Source organism: Acomys minous (genome assembly GCF_964271855.1).
Source record: "Acomys minous genome assembly, chromosome: 13".
Taxonomy (NCBI): domain Eukaryota; kingdom Metazoa; phylum Chordata; class Mammalia; order Rodentia; family Muridae; genus Acomys; species Acomys minous.
The window spans coordinates 45575555-45591325 of NC_140495.1; the positions used below are offsets into that span (position 1 = coordinate 45575555).

The window sequence follows — 15771 nt, forward strand, 5'->3', positions numbered from 1 at the left end:
GTCTCACAAGCCCCACCCCCAGCTGGGGAACTCTGGTCAGCTGAGGGCTGCTGGGAAGAAGAGTCAGTTTCCTTCAAGGTTTGGCCTTTGCCAGGTTGGCCATGCCCCAGTGAGTGGCCCCACACAAACTGGACTTGGTGGGTTATTAATAAAAATACATTAAAATTTTTGTTTTAATAATAATAATAATAATAATAATAATAATAATTATTATTATTATTCATACAGCATTCTGCTTGCACGTATGTTTGCAGGCCAAAAGAGGGCATCAGATTGCTAGGAATTGAACTCAGGGCTTCTGGAAGAGCAACCAGTGCTCTTAACCTCTGCGCCGTCTCTCCAGTCCTCTTTTGCTCTTTCTTTAAGCACAGCACTGGCTTGCGTTCTCAGGCAAGCTGTCCTCTCACCTTCACCCTTTTTCCAGAGAAATCCACCGAGTGCTCACTCAGCACTGCAAGTGGAATAGAACGAAAGAAGGCAAGGAGTACCTAAATTTAAAGTGCTGGAAAATCCAACATTTTATTCACTACATTTCGGTGACTACACAAATGCGGAAACATTGTAACACTGGGAGCGTGATGACATCACCACTTGCTTTTTTTTTTTCTTTTATCTTTTCTTTAGCAAACACAGCAGATGATATTGCACGGCTTAAAAGTGAGAACAGTATTGAAGCTAAAAATTAAAATTAAAATTAAAAAAAAAAAAGAAGAGGAAAGAAAGAAACCTTAACGCAGTACAAATCCGGAAGAATGCCTAACACATGACACGTGTTGTCGCTATGCACGAAAAATACAGAAGAAGCATCAACAGAGAGAAAGACAGACGAGGTATCATATCAGCAAATGACCGCAACTGGGTACAATAATCATTTCATCTGACGTGTTGATGCAGTGTAGAAACTACCACCATTTTCTAATTGACAAAGAAAAGGACAGTAACATTTGTCTTTTATCAGAAATCTTCTAAGCCCCTCTTGGTTAGGTGTGTAGTTAACTATCATGATTTTACCCTTTCTGTTGAATTTTTTTATTCATTGCTAAGGAAGAACTCCCCCTGCCCTTGGAAGATTTTCTATTCTACTGATCTTTTATTTAATTTTTTTACCTGATGATTGTCTTAGGCACCCTCCTTATATAATAAACCATCAAGCTAACTTGAACAGGGAAACTGAGTCACACTCTTACAATAGGTCAGGTCAAAAGTGTGCTGAAAACAGAAAAGGGGGAAAAAGGACAGATATTAGTGAGTGAGAGATGGCCTGGCCTGGTACTGACAGGACAGCACAGGGCGGGGGGGGGGGGGGGGGGAGGGGGGCGGGGAGATATGACGACAGCTAGCAAAACAAATAGAAGGCAGTGTTTTAAAGTTTATTATTAGTACTTTTCAATTGTCAGTTGGTTCAGATGGCAAATTTAAAATGAGCCCACAGTGATTATGTAATAAATGCAGAACATACTAAAACAAAACAAACAAAAAAAAATCAACACTAACACAGAAGTAAAAATGTGACCTTGTGAGGCTAATTCTGCTTTGAGTTTCACTGCCAATCCTAAGTCCCCTTTCTCTTAGAGCCTTTCCTTAGCTTCTTGACTCTCACTCACAGAGCAGGAGCCTCCCCCACCCACCTGGAGGGGTGGGGTGGGGTGGGCTCAGAGCGGACCTATCACCCTATTCACATACATGGTCAGTATAAAAATGTTCCTCTTGACCCGAAACCTACACCCTCCCCTCTCCTTGCCCACTCCAAAAATGCCTGCAAAAGAAAAGGCCAAATGCGTGTGCTGAGAGGAACGGTGCGAGCATCAATGTGTCTATGCAATTTAGGTCGGGGAAGCTGACAGAATGGAGGCTTTTGTAAGGGAGGCCCTGGTCCTTGAGGGTTCTGTGTGTGCTGCTCAAGGACCAGACCTGCCAAGGCTAAGGGGCCTGGCCGGGGCTCTAATCTGTGAGGTGGCCAGTGAGAGGACGCGGGCACGCATTCTTCCTCTGTGGAACCATTAGAGTCTTCCTGTTTGGGTAAGGTACAAGCCGGAAGGCAAGGATGGGGCGGCCCTGGGGAGCAGGGGTGTGGTGATCTTAATCGCATTTCTTAAATTAGGGCTATCCTTGAGCTAAGTGAATTTGTTTAGCCTCTTGCCTGGGCTGCTGGGGCGTGGTCGGCTCCCAGTCCTTCCCTTCTCTCGAAGACTTCTTTGGAAAGGCTGCCTTCTGCCTGGAAGTCCAGAAACAAGGGCAGCTGAGAGGGTTTCCGGATTCAAGTTAGCTTGGCTCTTTGGGGTTTTGTACTTTGACTTCTCATACCCACGCTTGTATAGTTAAAAACAAACGAACAAACAAACAAACGCAGTGGTGGAACAAAGTACCCCCACACACAGGTGCTGTGGGACACTGGGAAAGGTGTTAAACCCTTGGACATTTCAGGTCTTACCTGCAAAGTAATGTTTTTTTTTTCCTTAAAAAAAAAAATAAGTTAAAGGGAAATCACAGGTAATGCCTTCTGTCTTTCTACCTTGGTACACTCATTTGGCATGTACAAGATTTTGAGGGGGAGCTGGCAGTGTTCAGAGCACTCACGTGCTCACCAAGAACAAACCAAAGATAACACCCGGAAGGCTAGAGAAGCTCTGACCTCCAGCTTAGCATCAAGAACAAAAGAGATTGTAACATAGAGTTTGGGCCATTTCAATTGTACTATATACACTGTAAAAACTACACAGTCATAAATTAACAAAGTGATTAAATAAGTTCATATAAAATGTAATTAAATTAAAGCAGATCACAGCACATTATAGAGAAAAATAGGAACCAGTTTCACAAAAAAGGTATATATATATATATATATATATATAATTTCTTTTTACCCTGTAGAAACAAATTTTCTACAAAACACAAAAACCTTCATAAGTAACCATCAAAATGAAAAACATTTCTAATTCCATTCTTGCTTTTTTACACAACCTTTAACTTTTAACCCACATGGGGAACATTCCCAAAAATTAACTCTTCCTTGAGCAACTGAGCAATTCAGCCAAGAAAACAAACCCCAAACCAAAGGAGGAAGGAAGGAAGGGAACACCCAAACACACAGCTACAAAATAAATAAGAATTATAAAGTTGGGGTTTTTTTTTTGTCCTTTAAAGTAACCTTAACAATTAACAAACTAGTAGGTTCTGCCTTATCACATAGACTCTCTATACAACATAACCCTAAAACTTTATTACTATGAGGTATTTGGAGGAATTGGTAAAAGTGACACACGGCCTGCCTGGGAAAGGGACTCCATGAAGGGTTGGGAGGACCTCAGAGGAAAGAGGAGGAGCTTTGGTTTATCAGCAAGAATTAGGGGTGGGGGAAGTCATCCTTTGGTATAAAAGAAAGTTTCATTGCATGGTTGCGCAGAAAAAGCACCACGGTGAATAATTATTCCTTTTTTTTTTTTTCCATTAGTGGCCTTTCTAAGAGGCTGAGGTATTCAAAGAGTATAAGGAGAGAGAGGTTAACAGCGGTTTAACACTTTGGTTCAAGCAAGGCACTCGTCCTAGGAGTTTACAAACTTTGCAATGTGTTTGCCTAGAGATTTACAACAAGTAGCGGTAATAAGAGTAGGTGTTCCTAATGTTGTTGTCGTATTGTTATTAAGAATGAAGACAGCTTTACACACTGAGTGAAGAGGGAGCAGTGGGGGAGGGGAAGGGTGGAGTTCCCTCTGCAGACCATGGCCGCGCATGAAAACATCTTTGGTATTCTTTGGTATATCAACGTGATTAAAATCACCAATGGAAATTGAGTGAGGTAGCGTCTTTGGTTCACACTATAAATAGTAGATCTTTACACTTTTTTTCTTTTTTCTCTTTTTTCCTTTTTTTTTTTTGTTTTTTTGTTTTTTTGTTTTTGTTTTCGTTTTTGTTTTTAAACACATGGAAGTAGCTACTTCTTACCTTCTGCTTCTTTGTCCACACTATTTGGGAAGTAGTTACCAGATGCACTGTAAAGCAAACCCACACTACAGATATAACCCAGAAGGCCAAGTGCATCCCCCCAACAGCCTCTGGTATTTGAATGCACCCTAAACAACTAGATAGAAAAAAAGGAGAAGTGCTTTCTCTTTGTTTGCTGAATGCATAGTTTCATCCTGTATGTACAAAGGAGGGAGGACAGAGCACAGGGAAAAATGTCCTTAGACTCTTTGGTATAGCAAAGTTGCATTTAACCTGCAAAGAAGGTTCTTCACCTGGGGATAGCAGTGGGAGTGGGATGGGTCCAAATATAGCAAGAATTTTTATGTTGTTCTGGAAAAAATAATGATGTTTTTATACTGAGGGGGCTGAGGGGCATGGTGAATGTTAAGTTCTGTCAGAATCTGTGGGTCTTCCCATCCATTCTCTTTGGTCTTTGGAACCAATTCCCAAGGCGCCCAGTGACGGGGGAGAGGGGCGTGCTTAGTCCAGAACTCTTCTAGCTGGACAGTTAGTGAAATCTGAATTTTACAGTCTCCAGACTCCAAACTTCCTGGATGGCTTTCAGCAAACGCTTCCAGCTTATTTGAGGACCCGAATAACTTATGGCCAAAGCCACTCTTAAAAAAAAAAAAAGGTGTGTGTGTGTGTGTGTGTGTGTGTGTGTGTGTGTGCGCGCGCGCGTGATGCAAGAGGGCCGGGAAATGACAAGTGGCAGGTGCTCTGCTCTGCAAAGCGTGAGGGGAGCCAGTGGTTCGTGCTGCCTAAACAGGAATGGAAGCAAGTTCTCTGAAGACTGATTCCAAAGCAAAGACGGAGTTGCTCTTACAGAGTGTGGGAATATATTGCTTCTGAAAAGCTGAGTCTATCTGCAATGGTTTCTAAGAAGCAAAAGGTTGGCGTACGCTCGGTCAAGTAAGAAAATTGCTTTTCAGGCTCTGACTTGTGCCTCTGTTTATGAGAAAATATATCTCTAGGCCCTGAAATTGTGTAATGGGTGCAAATTTAATGCTGGTATAAAATTATCTTTGGTGTCAGCAAGTAGGGTAACTGGTTATTTCTTAGAAAACCATCACGGTGGGATTTTTTTTAAATGCAGTCATATTTTTTTTTGAAGACTGTGCCTTTACATTACCAAAATGATCGGCTTGAAAGAAAATGCAAAAATGTAGTTGGGTTAATTATGAAAGGAACATGGTAAAAGCAAAGTCAAGACAGTTAACTAATCCAATTTTTTTTCTTCTTTTCTTGGAGTACTGAAACTTGGTACTGCTGTGTGTGTAGACACAGCTGGGCTTCCCCTGAATTTTTAATTCCCTTATTTGAAGTAGATAAGGCTACCCTCCCTCTTACGTTATAAATGCATCTGTACTCCCCCCTCCACTATGAAGAGAGAAAATAGATTTCTGTTTTTCCTTTTTCTTTACACTACTGAAAACTACAGCAAATCTCAAAGGGTGGAGGTTTGCTGGCTCTTCATGGTTGGATTAGAATTGTGCCATGTTTAGAAACTTTTTAAGTTGTAATTTTGAGTGAACTTTTGAAAAGACAAAACATGTCAAGGCATAGGCTGGTTTCCTTCACTCAACCGCCAGCTAACAGGAAAGAGACGGATGGTTCCCTGGTCGCCTTAGGTTCCTCTGTCGGGGTCCTGAGACTTGACCCCAAGGACTGAGATTTTTTTTGTGTTATAAATTTTGAATCGTTTTCATTTGGCATCATAGTGACTCTCAGTGGACAGCCTACCATCAAGGACAGCTTTCAGTGTTCTGCTCCTATATAGGTGTGATGGAAGATGAGGAGCCTCACTCTTGACTTCCCTGGGCAGCAGGTACCCAGTCACATCGCTTGTAGTTCAACGGAGTTCAGACACACTTCGGGTGTGTGTGTGTGTGGCGGGGGTGGGGGGGGTGGTCAAATGATTTCTAGAACTCTCTTTTCTTTTCCTGCCTTGGTCTGTGCAGCCCCCAGCTAAATGACTTGGGGAAAGTCAACATTTAAAGCTTTGATTAGGAAGCTCAGGTCTCATTTTTAATCTGGCCCTGTCAGGGAGTAGAAGCCACGGGATAAAATTTCCAGCTTCGTTCACAGCAAGAATGACTGTAACATGCTTTGGAGGCTCTGCATTGTAAAACGAGTTTTTAAATTCTGAGAGAATGAAAAGTCTTGTGTGAGACTGGAACTCTGGCTTTTTTTTTCCAGTTCTATTCTTCTGCCATTTCTCAGTGGCACCTGCTCATTTCCTAGTGTCTACACTGTAAAACATCTGAAATTGGCAATAAATCAGTTAAACCACTTTTTTAGGATGCTTATAAAATACGGGATAACTAATTGTGATTAGTATTAGTCTGCTTGCTTCATTAGTGTTTGGGAAGGATTAAAAAAAAAGATATTTGGTGCCAGGTGCATAAAGTAAATTGGAGCGAAATTAGTCTAAGTTTTGTTTTTGTTTTTAAAAGAAGGAGATCCCTTGCTTAAGGTGATCACTTTGGACGGTTTTTCTAATTTAGCTCTCTGCCCCGTGAAGCTTAGTTTTCCAGTGTTTGTATGGAGACCTACTCTGAAGGGTCCTCACATTGTCTTGGCTATGAGTGGACTACGTACGCATTATGTCTTTTCTTTGCATGCGTGATATTTCTGGATCCCACGTGCATCACGTCGACCTTCCTGCTATGGTGGTCACTGCTTCCCTGAAGCTACATACTCTTCCTTGCCAGTTCTGAAAACTCATATTTGCCATGCTTCAAGAGGCAATAGCCAATCATCCTGAATCTACGTGGCATGTGGACTACGGCTAGACCAGTTCCTACGTATAACTTTACATAGTATCTTGTGTAAAAATAGCTTTGGTTATTAAAATCATTGCAATAAAATACCTGCACTATAATATTGTGTGTTCTTTGGTACCTAGGTGATTTTTTTTTAATGGATGGGCTCTTGTTTCACTTTTTAAAAAATATCTGAACATTTCTTAACAAACAAAGAGAGTGCACTGGTTTAGGCGCCATTCAAATTTTCTTTGCTGGGTTTGAATCTGCATTGAGGTCGTAGGCCTGGCAGGTTCAAACGCTAGGCTAGATGAGAGAACTCACACCTCAAATCCAATGAATTTAGAAACCTCACACCATGTTGGTCACACTCCTATGGCATAACCCTTCCTGAAGACCATCCCTGCCCGGGTCCCTAACCACTGGTGGTGGTGGTGGTGTGTGTAGCTGTGTGTGTATGTGCACACACACGCACAGCCATACGTGATATTGAGACACTATACACCTTTGTGGTGTGGTGGAACTGGTGAGAATGTCTGATGTTAAAACATGTCCACTCAATGGCTCAAACATGACTGTGCTTCGAGCCACTGAGCAGCCAAGCACAGGGAGGCTCAGGGGTGAAGGTGTGAGATCCGACGTTTTCCCCATCATTCTTTTTCATGCTGAGTCTTGCCCCGCTGAAGTGTGTGTCTCTGAACAAAGTCAGAATGCAGGTGAGCTTCAGTCTTTGGTTTCTTTGGACTATAAATACCACTTTTTTTTTCTTCAAATATTTCTAAGTATAAACCTGCTATCTTGAGGTCCTGGTCTTTAAAAACTTTTTTTTTTTATTAAATTTAAAGCTTTTCCACCGAGGTTCTAGTCTGTGGTTCTTCCTTCATGCTTTGGTACAGGTGCTTGATGAAGATGACGAGTTGCCTGAATTGGAGCTGCCCTCATCCTGCCACTTGTCCAGGCTCCTCCTCCTCGCGTTCATGAAGAAGTTGCTGACAGTGCTCAGCTCCAACCCCAGCTGCTGGGAAATGGTGATTTGTAATTCTTTGGACGGACGCTTATTTTCCTTAAATATTGCATGTAGAGTTCGACGTTGGACGTCTGTGAAAACCAGCCTGGGCTTTTTGGGGGTGTTGCCTCTGTCCTTGCCGTGTTCCTGCTCTTTCCTTTTGCAGGCTGCAAAGAAATATGGAAGATGTTTAGAACAAATTTCCTTTGAGGGGATTGGTCCGCCATTCCTCATAGCCTTCTTTCTGTCTGCTGACCCCTGACCAAAGCACCAAAGATGGCTGGGAGGAAGTGTAGTGAAAGCACAGACAGCAGAAACACAGGTGAAATTTTGTACACTCTATCTTAGGTAGGTCAGGTAGCTTGGTCAGGCCTCTGGCTAAATGAACTGGTAGGTCTGAGATTTTTCTTCTAAAGGGAAATTTAATTCTTTTTTTAAAAAAAGATTTATTTACTTATTATTTATACAATGTTCTGCCTGCATATACACCTGCATGCCAGAAGAGGGCACCAGATCTCATTATAGATGGTTATGAGCCACCATGTGATTGCTGGGAATTGAACTCAGGACCTTTGGAAGAGCAGATGGTGCTCTTACCCTCTGAGCCACCTCTCTAGCCCAGGAAATTTGATTCTTAAAAAGTTATATGTATGTGGGTGTGTGCACATGGATGCAGGTGCCAGTGGTGGCAAGAAGAGGAAGTCTGACCCCCTGGACCTGGAGTTACAGATGCTTGTGAACCATTGACATGGCTTCTGGGAACCAAACTCAGGGCCTCTGGAAGACCAGTCAGTGCTCTCAACCTCTGATCCATTCCCATAGCTCCTAATGTGAACTTTAGGGTTTTTTCTTTTTAATTCTTAAAATTGTATTTCTCTATCTGTGTGTCTGTGTGTGGCTTGTGTGTGTGACTCCATCACACTCTGCTAACTCCACACTGTTCTCTGGAACACACTCTACTGCCTGCCAGCATGCAACTCTCTGGCACCCTGTCTCCCAGAAACCCCGACTGAAGGCAAAGGCAGAAATTAAACACCATTTGGCAGTCTGTAGGGAAGACCCAGAGTCAGACAGCGGCAGCTGAGAAGTGAGAAAGCTTCTCAGGAGGTGGAACACAGTAGGTGGCCTGAGGACCTGGGTAGACAGAGTTTGGAATACTTCCAGGTTCCTGGTTAGATGGTGTCACACGGGAGAAGGATTTTTATGAGGGTGTAACTACTTATATATAGGACAAAGTGCATTGGAAGTGCTGGCTGGGCATTCTGCTAAAGATCTCCGATAGCTGGTTGTCCAGAAGACAGCAGGATGTATGGAGCCTGGAGCTCAGGGGAGAGGTCTGAGCTAGAAATACAGCCTTGGAAGTCATTAGGGCTCTCGATGATAAATTATACAACGCATGCTTATGGAAAAGTAAATAACAGTATTGGGCGAAGGCTCTACTTATCTATCATTCAAAAGGCAGAGCTAAGGGAAATCTATGCAAAGAGATGTCCATTTTCCAGCTAACCAGGGAGTACAACTGAAGGACTTTAAGCAGGTCCTGGGTACACGGCAAGATTCTGTGGACAGAAACTATCTGCAACCAGCGTCTTTCAAGTGGTATCAGAGCAGTGAGACTCTCTTCCACAGGAGTCTTTGAAGGGGAGGGAGGTGTGTACGAGCCAAGGGCACTTAGAGAAACCTTACTAAATAGCCTCTTCCTCAAGATTCATGTTTCACATCTGTTTCTCAAATCCACTCAACCCCAAATCCTTTGTGGTGGCACATGTCTATTCATAAATCATACAATACTCATATCGGAGAAATAAATAGAGGTCCATATATTTGCTGGTCAAGGCCTCAAATGTTGTAGATGCTTCAGGGTCTGAAAACTTGGTGGTGAAACTCTGTTGGAACAGGGTCTTTTTTATTCCCCTAGGGTGTCCTGGGAAAAAAATGCAGGCTGGAAGAGGAGCTATTGGAGATGGTACTTGTAAGCGTGTGTGTCGACACCTGGAGAGAACTCTGCAGATGTCAGGTGTAGTAGAAGTTCGGTTTCTTTGAAAACTCAGTTATGTAAATATTTTTTTGTTTTAATTCCAAGTGTGGGATATGAGACTGCCTTGGTTTACCCACAGCTGATAATTGCCTCGTGCAGGCTGTGGTCTATGCCAGCTGCAGATAGTTTGATTCTGAGGACTCTACGAAGGTATTAATGTCAGAGTCCAGAGACAAGAAAAGGCTTTGAGAAGAGACCGATGGAGGAGGAAGAAGGCTGCTTGTTTGTCCTGCTGCCGTTTGCCATTTCCTGTTGCTGGACTGCTAGATATCCTAGTGACTGAAATTGGTGTTTTCTCAAAGAATCTGACGACCCTAACCAGCCAGAATGAAGTCGAAAAATGTCTAAGTCCCCTGTCCCTTCTAAGCTGCTTTCTCTCCTACCTAGGGTCAGGGAGTTGAGAGGGAGGTAGAGGCATTAAGGAACCCCAAATAAACTAGAGTTAAAAAGTAATGCCTTCAGTTAGGGTTGCCAAATATGAAGGCCATGGTGTCAAGAGAAGAGAGAACAGACAAGTTCAGTGAGAGTCATGAGGAGAAAAGGAACAGCCTGCAAAAACAAAGCCATGCTTCTGGAAGCTTCTATAGGATTACAACTGTTAGAATCGTCGAGAGACCATATGTCTGAGAGAAATGCCTCGGGATCTCTATGGGATACGGAGATGACCCAGGCCAAGATGGGAAGGCTTCAGCTGGAGGCATGAGTTTCCACACAAGCGTGTGGGAGCTTGGGGAGGGGCACACGAGCAAGGAGCAGGAGGCCTGGGGACCCTGCAGCGCTGGGAAGGACTCACACACAAAGGCACAAACAAGATATATATTGAGGATGGGAGGGAGGCAGAAATAGATTTGGGGGGGATACTGCAGATACATGAAGCTCCAGGATGAGTCCCCTCCAGGAAGGAGGCAAGCCAGCATGCTTTCAGGAATCTGTGGCAAAATTACCTCAGCCAGATAGGCAGCTTTAATGTGCAAGGGCATGGTCACTTGTAGTGAGGACTGTGCAGGACACAGAATTAGACATGAAGGGTCGTGCACATCAGGGAGAGGGGGAGCAAAGAACCAGGTGCAGGCGCAACACATCTGTAATGACAGCACTCAGGAGGAAGTGGAGGCAGGAGGATTGGGAGCTCGAGGTGGGGGTGGGGAGTGGGGGGTGGTGGTGGTGGGGGAAGGGCAGAAGCCTAATGTCTGGGGTCTTGCTTTGCGTACAAGGTGCAAAGCAGAGACAAGTGTGTTTTCAAAACTGTGAGTCTTCAGGGTGTGGGCAAGTCAGTTTGGAACCGGTAACTGATCAAATGCAGGTGTTTAACTCAGACACCCCCAGCCTGAAACGTGGGAATGTTTTCCTGCTATCAGGAAAGGCTTCTGCAGGGAATTTTAGGGCCTGTTTCCCTTGGCAGGGTGTTTCTTAATGTGTGTCTGGCTGCCCTCAAGCTGGTCTGTGAGCTGTCTCTGACCTACAATGGGATCACTGCAGGGAACGGAGAGTGAGCAGGAAGAACTGTTCATAGATGCTTGACGTTGCTGGAATATGCAAGCACAACTATATTCCTGCCAGTGAAAAATTTCCATATTATAGAACTACATGACCAAGATATATGCAGCTTAAAAATAAACCAATGAACAAACAGTGCTCCAATATCAAAGATTCTAAGAATCTTTATCCTGGAACCCACTCTATAAACATGGTGTGTAGTGACACTCTAGAATCAGCTCTGAGCCAAGTCTTGAACATCACCTTGTCCATTTTCCTTCCTTAGTGACCCAAAGCTCCTTCCAGCATTGAAAGTGTTGACTGGTGGAGCTGGAGAGATGGCTCAGCAGCTAAAAGCTCTTGCTGCTTTTGAAGGGGCTGGGAGTTTAGCTCCAAGCACTGAAGTCAGGGAGCTCATAGCTGCCTCTAAATCCATCTCCAGGTGATCTGACACTCTCTTATGTCCTCTGTAGGCACTGTACTCAAGTGTGCATACCTGCACAAGACACACATGCTGCATACATACAAATCAAAAATAAAATAAGTTGGGGCCTGGAGAGACGGCTCAGAGGTTAAGAGCACTGGCTGCTCTTCCAAAGGTCCTGAGCTCAATTCCCAGCAACTACATGGTGGCTCACAACCATCTATAATGAGATCTGGTATGATCTGGTGCCCTCTTCAGGCCTGCTGGCACCCATGCAGGCAGAATATTGTATAAATAATCAATCAATCAATCATAGAGTTGCTTTAGATCATGATGTATGTATGTATGTATGTATGTATGTATGTATGTATGTATTTATTTATTTATTTAGAGACAGGGTTTCTCTGTGTAGCCTTGGCTGACCTGGACTCTTTGTAGACTAGGCTGGCCTTGAACTCACAGAGATCCATCTGTGCTGGGATAAAGGCATACACCATCACCTCCTGGTGATCATGATGTTTAAAAACATAATAATAAAAAGATAAAATAATTCTAAAGTGTTCACAGACTTGTCCAAAAGTGTATCCAGGAATCTCTTTGGGAATGGGTGGGCTGGGTATTATGGTCTGGGGGACATTTGCGAAGCCAGAACGACTTGGAATACCTGTTCCATAAAGCTGGACTCAGAAGATACACAATGGATAGTTCTGGGGCCACTAAAGACACATAACTCTGTGCAGGTTCCTTATCATGTTTGAGCTTAATATCCTCAGTTACAGTGTGCTTCTTGTTTCCCAGGATTTTAAAGAAGATCATATGCATAGATGTGATTAAAACCATGGGCTCCTAGGAAGGATTACAGAAGCCAGGGGCTGGAGATGTAGCTCCACGGCAAGCACCAAGCCTTGAGTTCAATCCCCATCACTGTAAGTTGTTGCTGTTGGTTTTATTTTTTCACATTAATTTACCAACCTTTCCTTTCTCCTTAAGTCAGTATGCCAGTCAGACACTACGGTCCTGTCTTTGCTGACTGAAGTTATTTTGTCATGAACTTGATGGATCCTGGAGACCTCTTTAGCTGAGCAGACAGCATTGCAAGGCCTCTGAGGACTCCGAGAAACTACCGTTCAGGGTTGGAATGCTTCCTCTGGCTTCCAAAGTCTGCTGTGACCCTAATTAAACAATAGCCAAGGCAATCCGTCTCTCTGTCCTCAGCGTGCAGCTACTCCACTGACTTCCACTGTACCGCCTATGACCTTCAGGGACTTTCATTCTTTATTATTATTGTCTGTTTGTTTGGGGCAGGATTTAATTTCTCAGGCTGCCTTGGCACTAGGTGTGTAACTGAGATTGAGGATCTGAGAACTTCTACCTCTCATGTGTGGGGCTTAAGGCATAAGTGCCACCACGTCTCGTTTATCTGGTTCTGAGGTTAAGGGCATAAATGCCACCATATGCCGTTTATCTGGTTCTGAGGACTGACCTTGGTTTCATGAACGGTAGACAAGCCCTCTATCTACTGACTACATCCCCAGACTCTTTTGTGGTTTACGAAAAGGAGCAAATAAGCCCAGGACTGTGTGGTTCACACCTGTACTCCAGGTTCACACCTGTACTCCGTTCCAGGCAACACTGGCCTACAAGGGGAGATCCTGCCTCCCACCAGTGAACAAGTAACAATAGCAACAACAAAGTAAACAAGCAGTGGTGCCGCAATCAGCAGTCTGGGTTCAACCTCACCCAGATGAAGGTGGTAAAACAAATTCTCGCTTCTCACAATGGCTCGAATCACCCACTAGAAGAGCTTAAAGCAATGACATGCACCACAGACTCCAGAAACAGTTCAACACTGTGTCCTCCTTAGACCTCCGAACCATTAAAAACAAACAGAGTCTGGAGAGATGACTCAGCAGCTCAGGGCAGGTACTGCACTTGTAGAGGACCGGAGTCTGATTCCCAGAGCCCAGGTTAGAAGGCTCACACCTCTAAGTTCAGCTCTGAGCCATCTGTCACCCCCTTCTGGCTGCTGCAGGCAACTGCACACACGTATACCTACACAAAGACATACACGTAAATCTAATTTTTTAAAAAAAAATCTTAAAATATATGTGCACACATACATGTGTTTACATGGACATATTGTGTGCTTGCTTTCTGGAGCTGAGCCTTTACTTTGGGATTATGGGTATAGAACAGCTGTTTGAAGGCACTGGCTGGTCCTAGGATATTTCCCTCAGGGCTGGCTGCTTCGCACAGGTTGTGGCTGCAGAGAAGGTCTTTTTCAGTGTACATGTGCTGTAAATCGAAAGGGACCTTGGAGGTCATGTCATGGGGAAAACATCACACTGCCAGAAGCTTGGGTTCTCCTGCAGAGCTAACCAAATGCTTCTGCCGACCTGGGCCACGTTCTTCAAGGGGTAAAATGAAAGCAGCTTCATGGCTTGACCATGCCAGCAACCACTGTGACTTCAGGGCCTGGCAGGCAAGGCAGACCCTGTCAAAGGCTGTCAGCCTCTGTGTAAGATGGACAGACACCAGCTGGGCCTGGTGGCACAAGCCTGGAGTTCCAGCACTTAGGACGCTGAGTTATGGGGACGGTTGAGGGAGGCAAGCCAGGGTTACATTACAAGATCCTGTCTCAACCCTTTCCCCTAACCCACAAAGGAAATGGATTCTTCTAGAAGTGGGGGTGTGGTCATCTCTCAGCTGGGCAGCCCCTCTGTTCCATATGCCCTGGTTTGTCTCACTGTTCTTATAACGCAACCTCAGTATCCGTCCTTAGTCCTGTAGGCAGAGAGAAGCTTGACGTGGGGCAGACTATGAAGAGAAGGCCGTTTAGCCTCCGCATGGAAAAGAAGAGATTGGGAGCTGAGGGCATCATGTACACATACCTACACACACACACACACACACACACACACACACACACACACACACACAATTTAAAAATATTTAAAAACCCCTTCAATCATCGAAAGCCCAATAATAGGCATGGTCCCACCGCTATGATGTTTGCTCTACAAGCCAGTCACGAAATATAGCTGGCCTGATGAACTACATGCTTAGTTTGCATTTTAGCTCGTGTAGGTCTATTGTGAATTGTAAAATTTATTGATCCACTTTTTATAATTAATAGCTATATTCACAACAACTAAAAATTATAATAAAAAACCCAGAACTATAAAAACCTCAGCTTCCAGGCCAGGGAGACGACTCAGCAGGTAAGCGCTCTCGCTCTACAAGCATGGGGTCCTGGGTCTGGATCCCCAGAACTCACTTAAAAAGATGAGTATGGAGAATGTCCTGTCCTTTGGCTAGATCTGGGTAGGGGTTTGAAGTTTACGGCCTGTATTGTCCTTGGCTAGGGCCATAGTTTGAGCGGGACCCCTGGGCCCAAATCTGCCTATCTTGATGTTCTTCTTGTAGGTTTCTAGGACTCTCTGGATCCTTCTCTTTTGCTATTCTCCCATGCTTCTCTCATCTAGAGTCCCAATAGGATGTCCTCCCCTCTGTCCCAGTCTCCACAGTTGAGTGGAGAGTGGGGTATGACTTTCACACGTATTCTGGTGCTTCATATTTGACCACGTCCCCTGGATGGAGAGACCTGGTGGCACTCAGAGGAAGGATAGCAGGTTACCAAGAAGAGACTTGATACCCTATGAGCATATAAAGGGGGAGGAAGTCCCTCTCAGTCACAGTCATAGGGGAGGGGAGTAAGGGGAAAATGGGAGGGAGGGAGGAATGGGAGGATACAAGGGATGGGATAACCATTGAGATGTAACAAGAATAAATTAATAAAGTAAAAAAAAAGATGACTATGGCTGCATGTGCCTGCCGCTCCAATGCTGTGGGGTCAGGAGAAGTGCTGGAGCTTACTGGGTTGCCAGGCCAGCCTCAGGTTCAGTGAGAGCCTGTCTCAAAGGAATAAAGTGCAGGACTCCTGATGTCTTTCTCTGACCTCCGAGTATACTGTGGATGTGCACAGTCTTGTACACATACGCATAGGCAAAAATATACATTGAAATAAGTTCCTATAGTTAGTTTCGAGTGAAGCTTGCCTTGTTTGGATTTCTGGAAAGATAGCTATATAGCTTTACCA

The 15771-nt window shown here is 44.2% G+C and overlaps 1 protein-coding gene and 1 long non-coding RNA gene across 2 annotated transcripts in view; one reads left to right on the forward strand and one right to left on the reverse strand.

Moving 5' to 3' along the window:
- Positions 1-4671: 4671 nt before the first annotated feature.
- Positions 4672-15771, reverse strand: part of ONECUT1 (one cut homeobox 1) — a 33170-nt gene continuing 22070 nt past the window's right edge. Inside the window, exon 2 of the mRNA XM_084754574.1 lies at positions 4672-7901. Within this exon, the coding sequence (XP_084610700.1) occupies positions 7609-7901 (293 nt within the window). The 3' untranslated portion in view covers positions 4672-7608. The remainder of the gene's footprint in view (positions 7902-15771) is intronic.
- Positions 7633-12840, forward strand: LOC311581993. Its single transcript, XR_014773978.1, has 3 exons — positions 7633-7756; positions 9653-9751; positions 12471-12840. It is a non-coding gene; the product is annotated as an uncharacterized lncRNA (long non-coding RNA).